The sequence below is a fragment of the Pristis pectinata genome, chromosome 34, assembly GCF_009764475.1.
Source record: "Pristis pectinata isolate sPriPec2 chromosome 34, sPriPec2.1.pri, whole genome shotgun sequence".
Lineage (NCBI taxonomy): Eukaryota > Metazoa > Chordata > Chondrichthyes > Rhinopristiformes > Pristidae > Pristis > Pristis pectinata.
Genome location: NC_067438.1, coordinates 15,104,755 through 15,122,760, shown reverse-complemented (window position 1 = coordinate 15,122,760; position 18,006 = coordinate 15,104,755). Strand labels below are relative to the sequence as shown.

The following is an 18,006-nucleotide window of genomic DNA, read 5'->3' as shown; positions in this document are numbered from 1 at the left end:
CTGGCCCTGAAACCAGTCTCATGAATCTTTGTTACACTCTCTTTACAGCAACTCAATCCTTTTGGGTCAAGGAGACTCTCCCTGAAGCAGGGTTTTGACCCAAAATGTCGACATTCTTTTCCTCTCACGGATGCTGCTTGACCCACAGTTCCTCCTGCACCTTATTCGTTGCTGCTAACAATATTCCAGGTGAGTTCTCATCAATACCCTGTATAGTTGTAGTAAGTGATCTTTACTGCTGTGCACACAACCTCTTGTAATAAAGGCCAACAATAATTTGCCTTCCTAATTGCTTTCTACAGCTGCATGTTGATTTTTGGTACAGTAAAGGATTATAGGTGCTTTAAATAGGAAGAGCAACAATCCTTGTTTTCATCTTGCCAATTCAAAGCTACAACAGGATCTCAATCAACTGGGAAAGGGGGCCAAGGAACGACAGATGGCATTTAACTCAGACAACTGAAGTGATGCATTTTGCCAAGTTAAACCAGGGCAGGAAAGACACAGTAAATGGCAGGGCCCTGGAGAGTGTTGGAGAACAGACAACTCAGGGTACAAGTACATAGTTCCTTGAATGTGGCAACACAGGTAGACAGGGTGATGAAATGTTTTGGCACATTTTCCTTTATTGGACAGGGCATCAAGTACAAGAGATGAATGTTACAACTGACATTGATGAGACCACACCAGGAGTACAAGTTGTTGGTGAGACCACACTTGTAGTTGTGTCTAGTTCTGGTTGCCCAGCGATGGGAAGGATATATTAAGCTGGAGCAGGTAAAGAAAAACTTCATGAAGATGATCCTGGGACTAGGGGTCTTATGAGAGACTGGATAAGATTGGGGTTGTTTCCCCTGGAGCATAGAAGGCTGAAGGGCACAAGATCATGGGGGTGTGTGTGGATAAGGTGAGTGGCCACAGCCTTTTTCTCAGTGAGGGACTGAGAAACTAGAGGGCATAGGTTTAAGATGAAAGGGGAAGATTTAAAAAGGGGACCTGAGGAGCAAGTTTTCCCCCCATACAGAGGATGGAACGAACTGCCAGAGGAAGTGGTAGAGGCAGGCACAATTACTGCTTTAGAAAGACACTGGACAGGCACATGGATGAGAAAGGTTTAGAGGGATAATCGGCCAAACACAGGCAAATGGGATTTGCTCAGGTAGGCGTCTTGGTCAGCATGGGCTAGTTGGGCCAAAGGGCTCCGTTTCTGTGCTGTATAACTCGATTCTAATTCCCAGTAACCTTCCTGGGACCAGATGGAAGACCTGGGCAGTGGCACCAGACCTTCAAAGGGCTGGGATGTGAAGGAACGAGGCATCAAGAAATGAGTAATTTCATGCCATTTGTTAAGGACAAATTTATTACCATTTCATTGTACTCTTCCCACAAAGGTACACGACTGTTCAGTGATAAATGCTTGCTTCATGAAACATCAGACAAGCCACAACAGGTTAGATTAGAACAACTCAAAACTTAGTCTCCTTCCCACACCATTATACCTTGTGAATACAGAAGTCTTCTCAGATCAGACTAGATCTTAAAGATCCCGTTAATACAACACTTGAATTGAAAGGGGAGCACCATTATCGCCAGTGTCATTCAAACAAGGACAAAAGAAAGGAAATATTCTCTCAGTAAAAGTCTCAGTAAAGGTGTAGAGATGGGACAGGTTACCAGCATCATAAAATGACACTTGACCTCCTTTGTAATCCAGGTAAACTCCAATTCTGTTTGGCTGCACCGTCAGTGGCAGCGGGATGGGTGCTGGGGAGGTTAGAGCACAGTACTCCTTTCCATTGCTCAAGGAAAGTACCAAATATCCATTCTCTGGCTTCAGGGCAATGTCACCCTTCCTGTTGACGGACTCCCTGGCTACTCCCACATCCCACTTGGACTTGCCGCTCACCTCGACCTCCCAGTAGTGCGTCCCATCCACAAACCCTTCCGTGGCCAAGACAGAGACACACACATCGAACCTCGCCGGGTCATCAGGAACCTGCTGCCTGTTGTCCACAATCATCACACTGGTTAGGTCCTGGGACAGCATGAGCCAAGGGTTCGCAGTTCGGGGGTCCAAGGTTAGGGCAACTGGAGCTGCAGTAAATGAAGAGTGCGTAGGTTATTGGAGTATTGGTGAGTGGATAATCAGGTGCTTGGGCCATTTCATTGATTCTTTTAGTGGCACAGAGCATATCCACTATGACTATGTGGGCAGAGAAATGGCAGATGGAGTTTAACCCAGATAAATGTGAGGTGTTGCACATTGGTAGGACTGATGTCAAGATGCAGTACACTCTTAAGGGCAAAACCCTTAACCATGTTGAAGAGCAGACAGACTTTGGGGTGCAAGTCCATGGCTCATTGGAAGTGTCTACGGAGGTAGATAGAGTGGTTAAGAAGACGTATGGAATACTTGCTTTCATTAATCGGGGTATTGAGCACAGGAGTCAAGAGGTTATGATGCATCTCTATAGAACTCTGGTTAGGCCGCAATACTCTATTGCATGCAATTCTGGTCACCTCACTACAAGGATGTCGAGGCTTTAGAGAGGGTGCAGAGGACCCTCTCTGCATGCATTAGAGGGCATATGCTATCAGGAGAGGCTGGACAAACCTGGGCTCTTTTCTCTGGAGTGGCAGAGGCTGAGGGGTGATCTGTTGGAAGTGTATAAAATTATGAGGGGCATAGACAGGGTGGATAAGCAATATTTTTACCCCATTGAGTGATCCAGTACCAGAGGGTGTTTATTTGAGGTGAGGGGTGTAGGTTCAGAAGAGGTGGGAGGGGTAGGGTTTTTTTGGACAGAGAGTGGCAGATGCCTGAAATGCATTGCCTGATAGGGTGGTGGTGGCAAATTCATTGGGGGCTATTAATAGGGGCTTGGATGGGCACCTGAATAGGAAGAAAATAGAGGGATATGAGCATTCTGTAAGTAGGAGGGATGAGCTATGTCAGTACAACATTGTGGGCCAAAGGGCCTGTTCTGTGCTGTACTGCTCTATGTTGACAGAGTCTGCATGAATCAGACTGCAAGTCAAGTGCAACATCTCATTGAGACAATTCTTCAGACATACCACAACAGATCTGAGGCTGGTTGTCCAGTTTGTTGAAAGTAGCAGGGCAGGTAGAGAAAAATAAGTGAAGTATGTGGGACCTTTCTTTGAGAATATTGGGAGCTCGGAGCCTAAAGCCATGATGAATCTTAATCAAAATTGGTGCAGTGAGAGCTATAGTTCTGTGTCCATTTCCAGTCATGACACTTCAGGAAAGGTATGAAGGCTTTGGAGGGGGTGCAGAAAAGATTTAACAGAATTCCATGGCCGATGGACTTCTGTTCTGTAGAACTACTGGGGCTGTTCTCTTTGGTAGGGCAGTGTCGTGAAGGGATTAGTCTGGTATTTAAAATCCTGAAGTTTATACGCAGTGGAGAGAGAACTGTTCCCACTAGCAGGACAGGGAAACACAAGGGGATGAGAAAGGAAGGTGATTGGCCAAAGAACCAGGTGACACAGGATTTTTGGAGGCAAAAGATTCTGCAGATGCTGGAATCTGGAGCAACACACAAAATGCTGGAGGAACTCAGCAAGTCAGGCAACATCTCTGGAAGGAAATGAACCGTCAACATTTTGGGTCAAGACCCTTCATCAGGACTGGAAAGGAAGAGAGCAGAAGCCATAATGAGGTGGTCACAGGAAGGGGAAGAGCACAGGCTGGCAGGTGATAGGCGAGTGCAGGTGAGGGGGGGTTGGTAGGTGGGTGGTGGGGAAGGGGGATGAAAGGGAGTGATGCAAAAAGCTGTGAGGCGATAGACAGAGGCGGCAAAGGGCTGGAGGAATCCAGTAGCAGAAGGTAACAGACCATGGAAAAGAGGGAAGGAAGTGGGGCATAAATGAGCAGGTCACGAGGGCAGGGGAGGAGGAAACAAATGGGATGAGGGGCCCCCACAGGAAAGTGTGAAGATGGGGTGGGGGGGCGCAGAAAAGAGGAGAGGTTACCAGAAATTAGAGAAATTGATGTTATCAGGTTGGAGACCCCCAAGGCAGAACAACACCTCGTATTACTCCAGCCTGCGTCTGGCCTCAACCTGGCAGTAGAGGCCGTGGACAGACGTCAGTATGGGAGTGGGATGTGGAATTGAAGTGGCCGGCCACCGTGAGATCCTTTTGTGGCAGATGGAGCAAGGGTGCTCGACAAAGTGGCCACCAGCATTTTGTGTGACGTGGGATTTTTCTTTATTTCTTCCCCCCCCCCCCCCCCCCGAAACTTAGTGGTTCTGATTTAGAAATCATTGCTCCAGATAGTAGGGCAGTCAGATCCAATTGGAGTGGTAAATTGATGCTGGATAAGGATCAAAGAATTTGCTGGACAATAGAAATTTGGGGAGTGGGACTCACTGGGTTGCTTGTATGTAGATGCTGGGGGAGCTTGGGTCAGAGCAGATGTAGGGTCTTGACCCAAAACATCAACTACCATATGGAAAGATAAAGTCAGGTTTATTGTCACATGCACAAGTCCCTACATGCACAAGTGCAATGAAAAACTTGCAGCATCACAGGCACAGAGCATCAGACCAGCAGCATTCACAAGAACATCAAATTAAACATAAATTAAACAATTTTTAGAAAAACACAATTAGAACAAAAATATCTAAAGTCCATTTTAGTGCAGTGATCAAAGTGATATGGTGTTGCTAAACTGGTGATTAGGGTTGTGCCGGTTGGTTCAAGAACCGAATAGCTGAAGGGAAGTGACTGTTCTTGTCCACAGCTGCTGCCTGCCTGACCCACTGAGTGCCTCCAGCTTTTTGTCTGTTGCTCTTATGTGGAATCAGTTCAGATAATAACAAGCCAAGTGACCTCCTGTGCTATAACTATGATGTGATTTTGATTTGAAAAAAGCAGCTGGAAACACTCAGCAGGTCAGGTAACATCAGTGGAAAGTGAAACAGTCAACCCTACCGTTCCACAGAAGCTGCCTGACCTGCTGAGTGTTCCCAGTATTCCAGCACCTGCAATGACAATGATCGAGAGACTGCTCGTGGAGTGGGGTTGGGTGTGGGAAGTGGGTTGGTTGTAGATGTAGGTGGCACCAGCCAAGCATTTACAAATGTTTCCAAAATTTCTCAGTGATTTCAGAACAGAGGTGATTCCTCAAATGCATGTGACCAGATATGCCCAGATTAGTGTAATGGCTAACCTAGTGGACCAGCTGGTAGAGCTGTGGACAGGTGATTCAAGGGGTACTAGTTCAAATCCCACCACAGCGACTGGAGAATTTTAATTCCAGCAATTGAATCTGTGAAAACCCAATCTCCAGAACGTTGACCATGAAACAACTGCACCATCAAAACACACCCGCTTCTCTCATGCCCTTGGGAGGAGATCCACTGCCCCCAGTCTGGTCCAAGGGCAACTCCAGACCTTCCAATGTGTGGGGCTTACCTGCCACCTCAGTTTTGGGGCAGTTAAGGATGGACAATAAATGCTAACATTGCAGCACCATTCTCTACCCTGTGAATGAAAAAATGCTAAACTGTTCTGACAGTTAACGTAAAACAGACTTGGGTGGAAGATCAGAAACCTATGGGACTCAGAAACAAACACCACAACACTCCAACTGAGTGAAGAACATTGACCAACTTCCATGCTGCTGGGGGTTATAGATCAGCTGTTTGAATATCTTGGGGGGAAAATCCAAACTGTTGGATTTTAGGGGGAAAAGATTTAAAGGGGACCTGAGGGGCAAGTTTTTCCAGAGGATGAAGGGTACACGTACTAAGCTGCCAGAGGAAGTGGTACAGACAGGTACAATTGCTTTTGAGGGACATTTAGACAGGTACATGTATTGGAAAGGTTTGGAGGGATAGGGGCCAAATGCAAGCAAATGGGTCAAGCTCAGGAAGCCAACTTGGTTGGCATGGACTAGTTGGGCTAAAGGGCCCGTTGCAATGCTGTATAATTGACTCAAACATGAATTTGAATTGTTTAGCCATACAAGATTTTTTTCTCAGCACTAAACAGATCTCCACTAAAATGGAACTCATTCTTTCAGCATGCAGTGCTGGGAACTGCTGCAAATGTGATTTAAATTTAAAAGGGTTCAATTAAGATACACACTTAACCTTGACTCCCATTCTCACACATTGCCCATGCTTCTGGCCCCTCATCCTGAGAATACAACTCTGATCACCCTTCCCAATCCAACCTCAAGATAATTTCTGCTTCATAGGAAGCAGGCTTCCAATGAGGCATAGACCGAGTTCCATGTCTCCGTACATTGGGTATGTGCGCGCTCAGGATGTTGTTTGTCTGTTTGTCAGTTTGTCAGACTTTTTCCCCAGGGTGACAATGGCTAACATGAGGGGGCATCCTTTTAAGATGTTTGGAGGAAGGTATAAGGGACATGTCAGGGGTAAGTCTTTTTTTAATTATACACTGAGTGGTGGGTGCATGGAATGCGTTGCCAGCAGAGGTTGTGGGGGCAGATACATTAGGGACATTTAAGAGACTCTTAGATAGCCACATGAATGATAGAGAAGTGAAGGGCTATGTGGGAGGGAAGGGTTAGATAGATCTTAGAACAGGATAAAATGTCGGCACAACATTGTGGGCTGAAGGGCCTGTACTGTGCTGTAGTGTTCTAGGTTCATTATCAAAACTGCTTCAAGTATTTGGGCATTTTGAGAACTATTTGTATTGGGCTCTCAACCTGTGAAACACATGACCATGGGAAGAGAAATGGCATTAACTTACCTGGATGGATGAAAGCCTTCATTTCCCTCCATAGTTTGTATTGTAAAGGCCCCTTGAACGTCCCCAGGCACACATTCTGAGATGTAGCAGTGGGAGTCTCTCCAGTAAACCTGCCAATGATATGTTAACACTCCAATTCAAACAATGCTGTGTGGAACCATAAAATCAGCGAGAGTCTAACATCTAGTGCCTACCTGTCCCTCCAGCAACTAATCTCCTGAAAGAGAAAAAAACAAGGTTAGTATTTTTTTTGCAGCAGAAGGACAGTCATTGAAGAGGGTGAGGTGGGACCACTAACTTGGTAATATTACCATAGAACAATACAGCATAATACAGGCCCTTTGGCCCACCATGTTGTGCCAACCTTTAAACCACACCTAAGACTATCTAACCCTTTCCTCCCACTTGTCCCCCTATTTTAAATTCCTCCATATGCTTATCTAACAATCTCTTGAACAGGACCAACATACCTGCCTCCACCACCACTGGCAGTTCCATGTCTGTGCACATCGGGTATGTATGTGCTCAGGATGTTGTTTATCTGAGTTCTTTCAACAGTTAAGATGTGGACAAATCCAGTTTACAAATGGTCAGGTAAATTTGGCTTTTAGCTTAAAAGTCAGAAGATTGAGTGGTTGAGAGGTACAATAGAACAAAGTCTGTCGGTGGTAGATGAGCCAGGTTGGGAGATCAAACCCTATTTCAGAGCCTTTGACACAAATACCCAAGTGACAGTAAAAGTTGTCCTCCTTTGAAAGTGCTAACACAAGAAAATTCTCCATGGAGTTCTGCAAGTATCTATCCTTCAGTCTCCAAAATAAATTCTCTAATGTTATGGATTGGAAACAAAACCTGTGCACTTCTGACAGTACATCAAATACTCCACTGGTGAAATGTACTTCTGGAAGTCAAGATATGATGACAGAAAAGCCAAATTTCACCCTTCAGCTCAGGCTCCATCTTTCCATTATCAAACCCAGGTAGTTAAATATGCTCTTAAATGAAAACCAATCACTCCTCATTCCTTGTATCATTTTATAGATAATGAAGCTTGCAGAGTGGGGTTGGAAATCAAGCTTATACATTTGGGGCAGAGGGGAATGCATTTTATGTCAGTTTAATATTTTTAATTACTTGTATTTTTTTAACATAATTACCACAATTATACCACTTCAACATCCGACATTTGGAAATCTTCAACAACTTGGTCAAAACTTAGTTTAATTCGGGTAAGTGCAAGGTGTTGCATTTTGTGAAGACAAATTAAGGTAGGACATGCAGTCAACAGTGGGGGCCCTGGGGCGTGTAGAACAGAGGGACCTAGAAGTGCAAGTACATGGTTTACTGAAAGTGTCACTGGTAGACAGGGTGGTGAAGGAAGCTTTTGGCACACTGGCCTTCATTGGTCAGGGCATAGTGTATGAAAGTTGAGATGGTATGTTGCAGTTGTTCAAGTCCCTGGTAAGGCCACATTTGGAAAATTGCATTCAGTTTTGATCACCCAACTATAGGAACGATGTCATTAAGCTGGAAAGAGTGCAGAGGAGATTTACATGGTTGGGACTCGAGGGACTGAGTTATAGAGAGGTTGAACAGGTCAGGACTGTTTTCATTGGAGCATAAGAGAAAGGGTGCTGATCTTAGAGGTGTATAAAATCAAGAGGGGGAGAGTGAATGCACTCAGCCTTTTCCCAGGGTTGGAGAATCAAAAACTAGAGGGCATAGGTTGAAGGTGAGAGGGGAGCGATTTATTAGGAACCCGAGGGGAAACTTCTTCAGAGGGTGGTCGGTATATGGAATGAGCTGTCAGAGGAACTGCTTGAGGCAGGTACATTAACAACACTTAAGGTACATGGATAAGAAAGGCTCAGATGGATATTAGTCTAAACACAGGCAACTGAGACTAGCTGAGATGGGAATCTTGGTCAGCATGGACCACTTGGGCCAAAGAACCTGTTTCTCTGCTGTATGACTATGACTAAAAGAAAGCTCCACCTGTGATTTTGCCTTCTGTCAAAGCTACTCAACATCCTGGTGACAGTCACCCAAGACTGACTGACCAACTGCAGAAGCCTCACCACCTGACTGAGGGGGCAGATGGTTAGTTGAGATCCTGCCTCCACACTTAACCCCATCAAATCTAGGCCAGTGGCAAACACAGACAGGAGGATTCAGCTCAATGAATGCAATGGGAGAGAGTTTCACGGTGTAGATGTTGGAGAGTTTGCAGCAAGATCAGATAAGAGGCATAGATTGAGTGGACAGTCAGATGTTTTCCCCAGGGTGACAATGGCTAACACGAGGGGGCATCATTTTAAGGTGATTGGAGGAAGGTATAAGGGGGATGTCAGGGGTAAGTTGTTTTTGCCCCCCCCCCCCCCCCCCCGAGTGGTGGGTGCGTGGAACACACTGACAGCAAAGGTTGTGGGGGCAGATACATTAGGGACATTTAAGGGACTCTTAGATAGACATATGAATGATAGAGAAATGGAGGGCTATGTGGGAGGGAAGGGTTAGATAGATCTTAGAGCAGGATAAAACATCAGCACATTGTGCACCAAAGGGCCTGTACCTTGCTGCAGTGTTCTATGTGCTATGAATGGAGGTTTGGTATTGTCATCTGATGGAGAGCCAATTTACTGCAAAGGTGGTTGCCCGAGGTTACAGCAGGATCTGGATCAACTGAAAGTTGGCAAAAGAACGACAGCTGGAATTTAACATGAACGAGTGCAAACTGATGCATTTTGGGACATTCAACTAGGCAGGATATACACAGTTAATGGCAGGGCCCTGAGGAGTGTTGTAGAACAGAGACACCTTGGGGGTAGAGGTACATAGTTCCCAGAGAACTGGAACACTGATAGACAGGGTGGCAAGGTAGGCATTTGGCATATTTGCCTTCATTGGCCAAGGCATTGATTTGAGAACTTGTTACAGCCACACAAAATGTTGTGGAGGTTGCGCATGGAGTACTGTGTGCAGTTCTGGTCACCATACTGCAGGAAGAACATGATTAAGCTCAAAAAGATTCACAAGAACATTGCCTGGATTGGAGGCATTGAGTTATAAGGAGAGTTGGGATAGGATGGGTCTTTTTGTCCCAGAGCAAGAGAGTTTGAGAGGTGACAAGATGGATGTACATATTGTAAGAGGCATAGACAGTCGATAGCCAGAATCTGTTTCCCATGGAGAGCACAGGTTTAGGGAGAGAGGAGGTTTAAAGGGATCTGAGGGGTAAATGATTCACACAGAGCAGCTGATATCTGGAATGCGCTGCCAGAGGACATGGTGGAGGCAGGAACAGTAACAATACTCAAGGAATCTGGACAGGTACTTGTATGAGCAAGAAATAGAGTTAATGCAGGCAAGTGGGATTAGTATAGATAGGAATAATGGCTGGCATTGACAGTGGGCTGACGGGCCTGTGTCTGTGCTGCACTGCACAGTTTATGGGGATAAAGGAGGTGACTCTAAGACTGTGCACCATGGTCCGTGCTCCTGTTTTTAACCCTTTAATCTCTGGCAATGTCTGGAAGAGTCTGCCATGGAGCAGCTGGCTTCTTGTGGCCAGTGTCTCCTGTATTGTGCAGGTTGTGATTGAAGGGGACTCCAGCACCGCAGGCTCATTAACCACCTCCTGCACCAAGCCAGTCAGGGAGTCAAAGATTGATACCTCCATGGGGATCAGGTCACCTGGGTCGAGGCAGGGAAGAGCCAAGCTGGACAACCGGACATCTCCACTGATCAAACGTCCAGTCAGACCAAGTGTACAGAAGAGAACGTCCAGCAGGAACAAGGGTTAGTGGCAGATGATGCATGACGTTTGGTTCAAAAAAAAACGTGCGGAGGAGATTTACCAGGATATCGCCTGGATTGGAGGACTTCCATTATGCGGAGGAGGTTGGATAGGCTGGGCTTGTTTTCCCTGGAGTGAAGGAGGCTGAGTGCCTGATGGAGGAAAACAAGATCTGGAGGAAAACACCAATAGGGTAGAAAATAAAATCTTTTTTCTGTGGTAGGGACATGAAAAAAACAAGACAGCAGATGTTTAAGGGGCAAGATATTTTAAAATTACACAGAATGGTTGATACCAGGAATGTGTTGCTGAAGGAGCTGGTGGAATCAGATACAAATCCGTTTAAGCAGCATTTAGATGGACAAACTGTAAGTTATAGAAGGATACAGTCCTTACACAGGCAAATGAGGTTGCTGTAGGTGGGCATGGAAATGGTGGGCCAAAGGGCCTGTTTCTGTGCTCTTCAACTCTATGAGCATGTAAATGATTGAGCTAAAGTAAAAGGGAACTGACCTTCGACTAGAAGTTCACTACAGGATGCTTCGAAGATGCATTTGTCAAACTGGTGGTGCAAAAGGCAACCGGGGGTCAGCAGAGACCGATCAGTACACTGCTGTGTGAAATACGAGAACTACCGCAGATTCTTGCCGAGCTGGATTAAACATTTCACCCCTCCCTCCCATCAACTCACTAGATTTTCTCAAAGGGTAAAGATTTTGCAAAATAGGTACTTTTTCTTTAAAAATTCCCCACTGATTAGCAGGACTGACACACAAGGGATTCAAGGAACTCAATACCTTGGAAACAGTTATTCAGTTGACAGAAGGAACAGTTTCCAAACCGGATGCCAAGTACAGTGATAATCCCCAAGGGATTAGTATTATGGTCTTTGATGTACATTAGAACCAGAATCATACAGCACGAACACCAGCCTTTGGCCCACCAAACACCCATTTAAAACAACTTCATTCATTCTTCTCACATTCCCATCACCTCCACTCAAATTCTAACACTCAGCTACACACAAGTTACAGTGGCCTGTTAACCTTTTGGGTTGTGGGAGGAAGCCGGAGCACCAGAAAAATGTGTGCAGTCACAGGGAATCTGTACACAGACCAGAGGTCAGGATCGAACCCAGGTCACTGAAGCCATGAGGCAGCAGAACTACTGGCTACTGAGGTACATCAGCAGACTTATAAAACTTGTATTCAAGTTGTTCTGGGCGTATAGAAGTGGCGTAGCAGAGGCCAGAACTGATTGATGAAATGAATGCTCATGGCAGATGGAATTCACCAGGAACTTGGAAGAAGAATAAACAGAGCCTATGACAGAAGTTACTGGTGGCCAGCAATGAATACTGCTTCATGTTTTCCTTATTCCTCAGTGGTTGAAGCCCAGCACAGCCAAACCAAAGGGTAACAGGAGTGAGATAACTTTAACCAGAACTTGGGGAGGTGGACGGGAAAGGGCACTATACCTGAAGAGAGGTCAGATCACCTTGTTCCAGCTTGGCCTTGATGTTAGTTATGTCCAACTCCGTGGAGAAGAGGGTCGCTCGCATTTTGGTCAGGTTTCTTTCCATAGCTGCCAGGTTGTTTTCCACTTGAGTTTCCAGCTTTCCTGTCAGCTGATGCTCACGTTCATTGAGAAACTGGTGCAGGTCAGCAAACTGCTGTGCAATGTGGCAGATCAGGTCACAGCCCATTTCCTCGGCAGGAGCAAAGTGCACAACGTTAGAATTCAGGCAGGTCTGCTTCCACTCATGGAAAAACAAAGCCCTCAGTTCAGCAGATGTCGAATATACATTTTCAAATCTGCAGCTCGTTACTTGAACATAGGAGATCAAGTCAAACCAAGCCCTGCTCTTAGGAACCAAACACATCAGTCCATCACTCCTAGTGTATTACTGGGGAAAGCTCAGTACTAAGCAGAAACATTACCTGACTACAACAGGGCAATGTCAAAACAATTTCAAGAGGATCTCCATCACTACGAGGCAAAATAGTGGAGGTAAAGACCAATATGCCCTGTATCTCATACTTTGCATTTCAGGATCCTGGAAGTGGAAATGAATGCAGTGCTTGTTCAAGAATCATTAGAGTTAAGAGAGGATGGAAAACTCTCAATGTGATTCCCTCATTCACAATAGAGATGGTGGGGAAGGGAAGGGGGAGCGGTGATGATGAAGGAAGGGGGAGCGGTGATGGGGGTGAGGTGGTGAGAGGCAAAAAGCAGGTGTCACCTAACATTATTGTAAAATCGTTAGAAGAAAATATTGAAGTCAGGGCAGATTAGTTAGAAGTCATAGTCTGATCAAGCAGAGTAGGCAAGGCTTCATGAGGAGGAAATCGTGTCCAACAAGTTTACTGGAGTTCTTTAAGTATTAGGAAAGAGGAGAACATTAGTTTTAATGTGTCTGGATTTCATTAAGGCTCTGACAAGCTGCCACAAATAAAACCATATAACAAGAGCTCCTGGTTTTGGCAGCAGTGCATCAATATGGATGGAGGATTGGCTAACTAGCAGAAAGCATCGTGTTGAGATATTCTCAGTGAGCAGCCTGCCACCAGTGCTGTACCTCAGGGATCAGTGCTGTTTATATTTTAAGACCATAAGACATAGGAGCAGAATTGGGCCATTCCACCCAATCTGTCTGCTGTTATTTGATCACTCTGACTTTCCCCTCTCAACCCCATTCTCCTGCCTTCTCCCCGTAAACTTTGACACCCTTACTAATCAAGAACCTATCAACCTCCACTTTAAATATGAATTGGCCTCCACAGATGTCTGTGGCAATGTATTCCATAGATTCACCTTCTAGCTAAAGAAATCCCACCTGATCTGTTCTAAAGAGACGTCCTTCTATTCTGAGGCTGTGCCCTCTGGTCCTAGACTCCCCCATGACTGGAAGTATCTTCTGCATCCACTCTATCCAGGCCTTTCAACCTTCAGGAGGTTTCCATGAAATCCCCCTTCATCCTTCTAAACTCAAGTACAGGCCCAGAGCCATCAAATGCTCCTATGTTAACCTTTTCATCCCCAAGATCATGCAGATAAACCACCTCTGGACCCTCTACAATGCCAGCACATCCTCCCTAAGATATGGGGCCCAAAACTGCACACAATATTAATATAATAACAGGAATGAAGTTGTAGTCAAATTTGTGTTTGATACATGCTGAGAGAATGATAGCTTAGATGTATTAATAGGTTAAATGAATGGGAAAATGTAAGCAAATGCAGTATCATGTGGAAGTTGGAGACACAACAGACTAAATGATGGAACCTTGGAGCGACAAACCATCTGCTGGAGGAACTCAATGGCTCGAGCAGCATCTGTGGTAGGAAAGGAATTGTCGATGTTTCAGGCCAAAACCCTAGATCAGGACAGTGTGGAAGTTGTTCACTTGGTAAGGAACAATCCTAAAACAGAATCTAAATGCAGAAAGACTGCAGGAAGTTGCAGCACGAAGATTTGTGGGTCCCCACAAATGAAACACAGACAGCGAGCATACCATTGCAGAGGGTATTCAGGAAGGTTAATAAGATATTGGGCTTTACTTCAAGGAGGCTGTAGTGGAGAAGTAGGGAAGCCTTACTGCAGCTGTACAAAGCACAAACGGAAATGCATCAACAGAACAAAGAGTTTTCAACCCCTCATCCCCAAACCAAAGAGGTTTGCATTTCTATGGCACTTTTTATGAGCATGGGAATAGTGGAGATAAAGTTGCTGTTCCAATAGTTTTGGGAAAGTAAATAAAACTCAAACAGCAACTTAGATTAAAAAGATCCCCACCATCCAGACCATGCCAACTTTTCAGCTCCCATCAGGTAGGAGCTACAGAAGTCTGAAGTCCACACCACCAGGTTCAAGAACAGCTACTTCCCTTCAACCGTTCTCTTCTTGAGCCAACTGGCAAAACCTGACGCACTACAGTCTAACACTGTGACCACGTTGATCACTTTGCACTAAAATGGACTTTTTTGTTCTGCACATGTTCTGATAAATTAAAGATAAATGACACAATTTTTACATCTTTCTTGTGAATGCTGTTTATCTGATGCTACGTGCCTATGATGCCAGTGCAAGCAAGTTATTGATTGTACATGCACACACGTACATTTGACAGTAAACTTGACTGACTTAAGCTGCAACTGTTGGAAATCTGAAATAGGAACAGAAGTTCTGGAAACACCCAGGTCTGGAAACTTTTGTAGAGGGAGAAACTGTTAACAGTTCAGGTCAAATATCCTGCATTAGAAGTGAAGCATTAACTGTTTCTTTCTCCACAGACACTGTCTGACACATCTTATATTAGTTTTCCAAACACATCTATTGTTGCAGACCACAAGACTTCCTGGTGAAGGGCAGATTGGACCAATTTACCTTTGTGCCTGCAACCTCAAATTCTTGTTTCTGTAGAGCTGTTTTCAAAGCCACCACCTTCTGATTCAGTGAGTTCAGGAGAGCAGCTCCTTTGGTCTGCAGGGGGCATGAGAAGATTAGTGGAAGAGACATACAAGGAAATCACACTCCAATTCAACCTCACGGACCAACTAAGAAATCTCAGTGTGTAGTTTGGAGATATGAGTGGGGTCCTAGATAAATATTTCTCATCACTGTTCACCAGGGAGAAGAATAAAGAAGGATGGAGGGTTGGGGAGAGGGACTGATATCATGGATTTTTTTTTAAAAAAAACACAAAACAAATGAAGTATTAAAGATATAGGCACCGATTAGGGTGGTTAAATCCTCAGGGACTGACAGAATCCATTTCAGGATGCTCTGGAAAACAAGGTTGAAGATTACTGGGGGGTCCAACAGAAGACAGGAGGCTAGCAAATGTTGCTACCTTATTCAAAATGGACAGTAGCAATTAGCAGGAAACTGGTGAGTAGGGAAACTAATGAAAAAAAATTCAGAAGGATTTGTGTTCACTTGGAAAGGCAAGGACAGATTAGGAGCCACATTCTTTTATATCCCTGATTCACAAATTTAACAGATTTAAAGTGGCAACTTAGAAAATTGATGAAGGCTGGGTGGTAGACATGGACATTAATGAGGCTTTTGATAAGGTCCTGCATGGTAGGCCAGTCCAGTGGGTTAAAGTACAAAGGATCAAGGTGTGTTGGCAAGCTGGATCCAAAATCGCTTTGGGAATGGGAGGTCGAGGGTGGTGGTAGAGAGTTGTTTTTGTGACTGGATGTTTGTAACTAGTGTACCACAGTGATCGGTGCTAGGACCTTTGTGCATTGTCATAAAAGAGACATTGATAAGGATACAGGTGGCCTGATTAACACATTAATAATAACAACAACAACTGTTGAAGGACACAGTGGGGCATAGGTCAGCTGGAAATTTGAGTTGTATGGTGGCAAATGGATTTTCATCCAGACACATGTGGGATGATGCATTTGAGGCATCAGATACCAGCAGGACTATACTGTAACTGGCGGGGGCTGTAGATTATTGATGGACGGACTTTGGGGTGCAAGTTCATTCCATGAAAATGATGATAAAGGTCGATCGGCAAGTAAAGGAGGAATTGACTGAGGCATTGAGTATACAAGCTGTGCTGTAGCTGCACACAGCATAGGTTCAGCTGCACTTGGAGTATTGTGTGCAGTTCAGGTCTCCACTCTTCAGGAAGGATGTGATAGTGTTTGAAAGTGCGGAAGAGATTCACCAGGGCGTTGACTAGTGTGCAGGATTGTAGTTATAAAGAGATCAGACAGGCTAGGTATATTCTCATTAGAGGCGACGGCGGCTGGGGGTGACTTAGAAAGGCTTATAAGGGCCATTAATAGGTTCCAGGGTAGTGGAGCATAAAACGAGGTCATAGGTTTACAGGGAGATGGGAGAAATTTAAAAGAGATCCGAGAGATAAGTTCGTCTACAAATGTGGAACCCGCTGCCAGAGAAAGTGGTGGAGACAGGTGCAATTACAGCATTTAAAAGGCATTTGGACAGGTGTAGGCATAAGAATGGAGTAGAGGGATATGGGACTAATCTGGGAAAGTCACATAAATGCAGGTAGGCATCATGGTCGGCATAGAAGTGGGCCAAAAGCCTCTGATCTGGGCAGGATAATTGTAATGGCAAAGGCTGGGATACCCAGAAGTATATAACATCATGAGAAGCAGCGAGAGGGTCGATAATCAGAACCTTTTTCCAGAGTTGGAAGTGTCAAATACTAGAGGACGTGCAGTTAAGGCGAGAAGGAGAAGTTTAAAGGAGATTTACGAGCCAAATTCTTTCTGAAACAGAGTGGCGGGTGGCTGGAACGGGCGGCCAGTGGAAGTGGTGAGAAACAGATAGAACAGCAATGGTTAAAAGCCATTGAGACAGGCACATGAACATTGCAGGGAATGGGGGGGGGGGGGATGTAGACCACATGCAGGCAGGTGGGATGAGTTTAAATTGGCTTCACGTTCGGCACACAGTGGGCTGAAGGGTCTGTTCCTGTGCTATTCTGCTCTATGTTGACGATGAAAGCCAAATCCACCCTTGAGTTGACCACATTCGTTAGCCCAGCCGAACGTGCTCCAAAACAGCGGCAGCTTCCATACCTTGCACGTTGTGATGAATTCTGTTCGCTGCCTGAACTTGTGCTGCTTGTGAAACGCGGAGTCCCTACACACCGGACAGATCAGCATTCCGTCCGTCTCACACACCAGGCTCAGCCTCTCCCGGTGCTCGCTACACAGATGCTGCTCCCCCTCCGCGCCGTCCTCGGGAGAGCTCAATCTCCGGACCTTGTCCACCACATCCCTCAGGACACGGTTGGCTTGCAAGCTCAGCTCCGGGGTATCCTCACCGCACTCTGGGCAACAGGCCGAGCTCCGCTGGACCTGCCGGTAAGACACAATGCAAGACCGACAGAAATTGCGGTCACAGTGCACGAGTACCGGGTCGGTAAAAAGCCCGAGGCAGATGGGACAGATGAGAAGCTCTCGGAAGCTCCCGTTCTCCCTACAATGAGCCATCCGAGCCCGCTACATCAGGCCGAGTACGTCCCCCACCCCTTTAATAACTCAGCCTTCTCCCGCCGTTGGAACCAATCGGGATGATGCGTTTCACCTGTTCCTCGTTCCCTGGACCTGTTGCCTGTTAACTGAGTGTAATTAATCCTCTGGTTGTTCTTGAATCTGGAACAGATTTTGCCAGTTTTTTCCCCAAATACCAATTCATCCGAATTCACTTTAAGAATAACCTTCATTGATCGTGAGTACCGACTGATCGGCGTTTGATCCGAAGACTCCAATCACTGCATGAATCTTTGCAACCAGTCGTTGCAAACGTTTTGTTGAATTCACCAATTGAGTTCTGACAATTTTCTTTGGCTCTCCAGTGACGCACAAGGGTGCCGGTCATATGCTGCAGCCTCACAGCCCCAGAGGCCGGGGTTCGATCTCCCTGTGACCGCGTGGGTTTGCCTCGGGTCCCCGGTACCCTC

At 45.6% G+C, this 18,006-nt stretch overlaps 1 protein-coding gene across 1 annotated transcript; it reads right to left on the bottom strand.

The window, feature by feature from the left end:
* Nucleotides 1–1,331: 1,331 nt before the first annotated feature.
* Nucleotides 1,332–17,543, bottom strand: LOC127585885 (nuclear factor 7, ovary-like). Its single transcript, XM_052043600.1, has 6 exons — nt 17,120–17,543; nt 14,937–15,032; nt 12,027–12,257; nt 6,948–6,970; nt 6,754–6,863; nt 1,332–2,094 (listed from the first exon to the last, which is right to left on the bottom strand). The coding sequence occupies exons 1-6, from the start codon at nt 17,534–17,536 to the stop codon at nt 1,550–1,552; spliced, it is 1,422 nt and encodes a 473-aa protein (XP_051899560.1). The 5' UTR covers nt 17,537–17,543; the 3' UTR covers nt 1,332–1,549.
* Nucleotides 17,544–18,006: the final 463 nt, after the last annotated feature.

Coding starts and splice junctions, on each gene's coding strand:
- LOC127585885 (XM_052043600.1), bottom strand. CDS start 17,536: ATGGCTCATTGTAGGGAGAACGGGAGCTTCCGAGAGCTTCTCATCTGT. Junction 15,033..17,119: donor AATTCATCACAACGTGCAAG/GTATGGAAGCTG, acceptor TGCCCCCTGCAG/ACCAAAGGAGCTGCTCTCCT. Junction 6,971..12,026: donor GTGATCTGACCTCTCTTCAG/GTATAGTGCCCT, acceptor TTTCTCTTTCAG/GAGATTAGTTGCTGGAGGGA.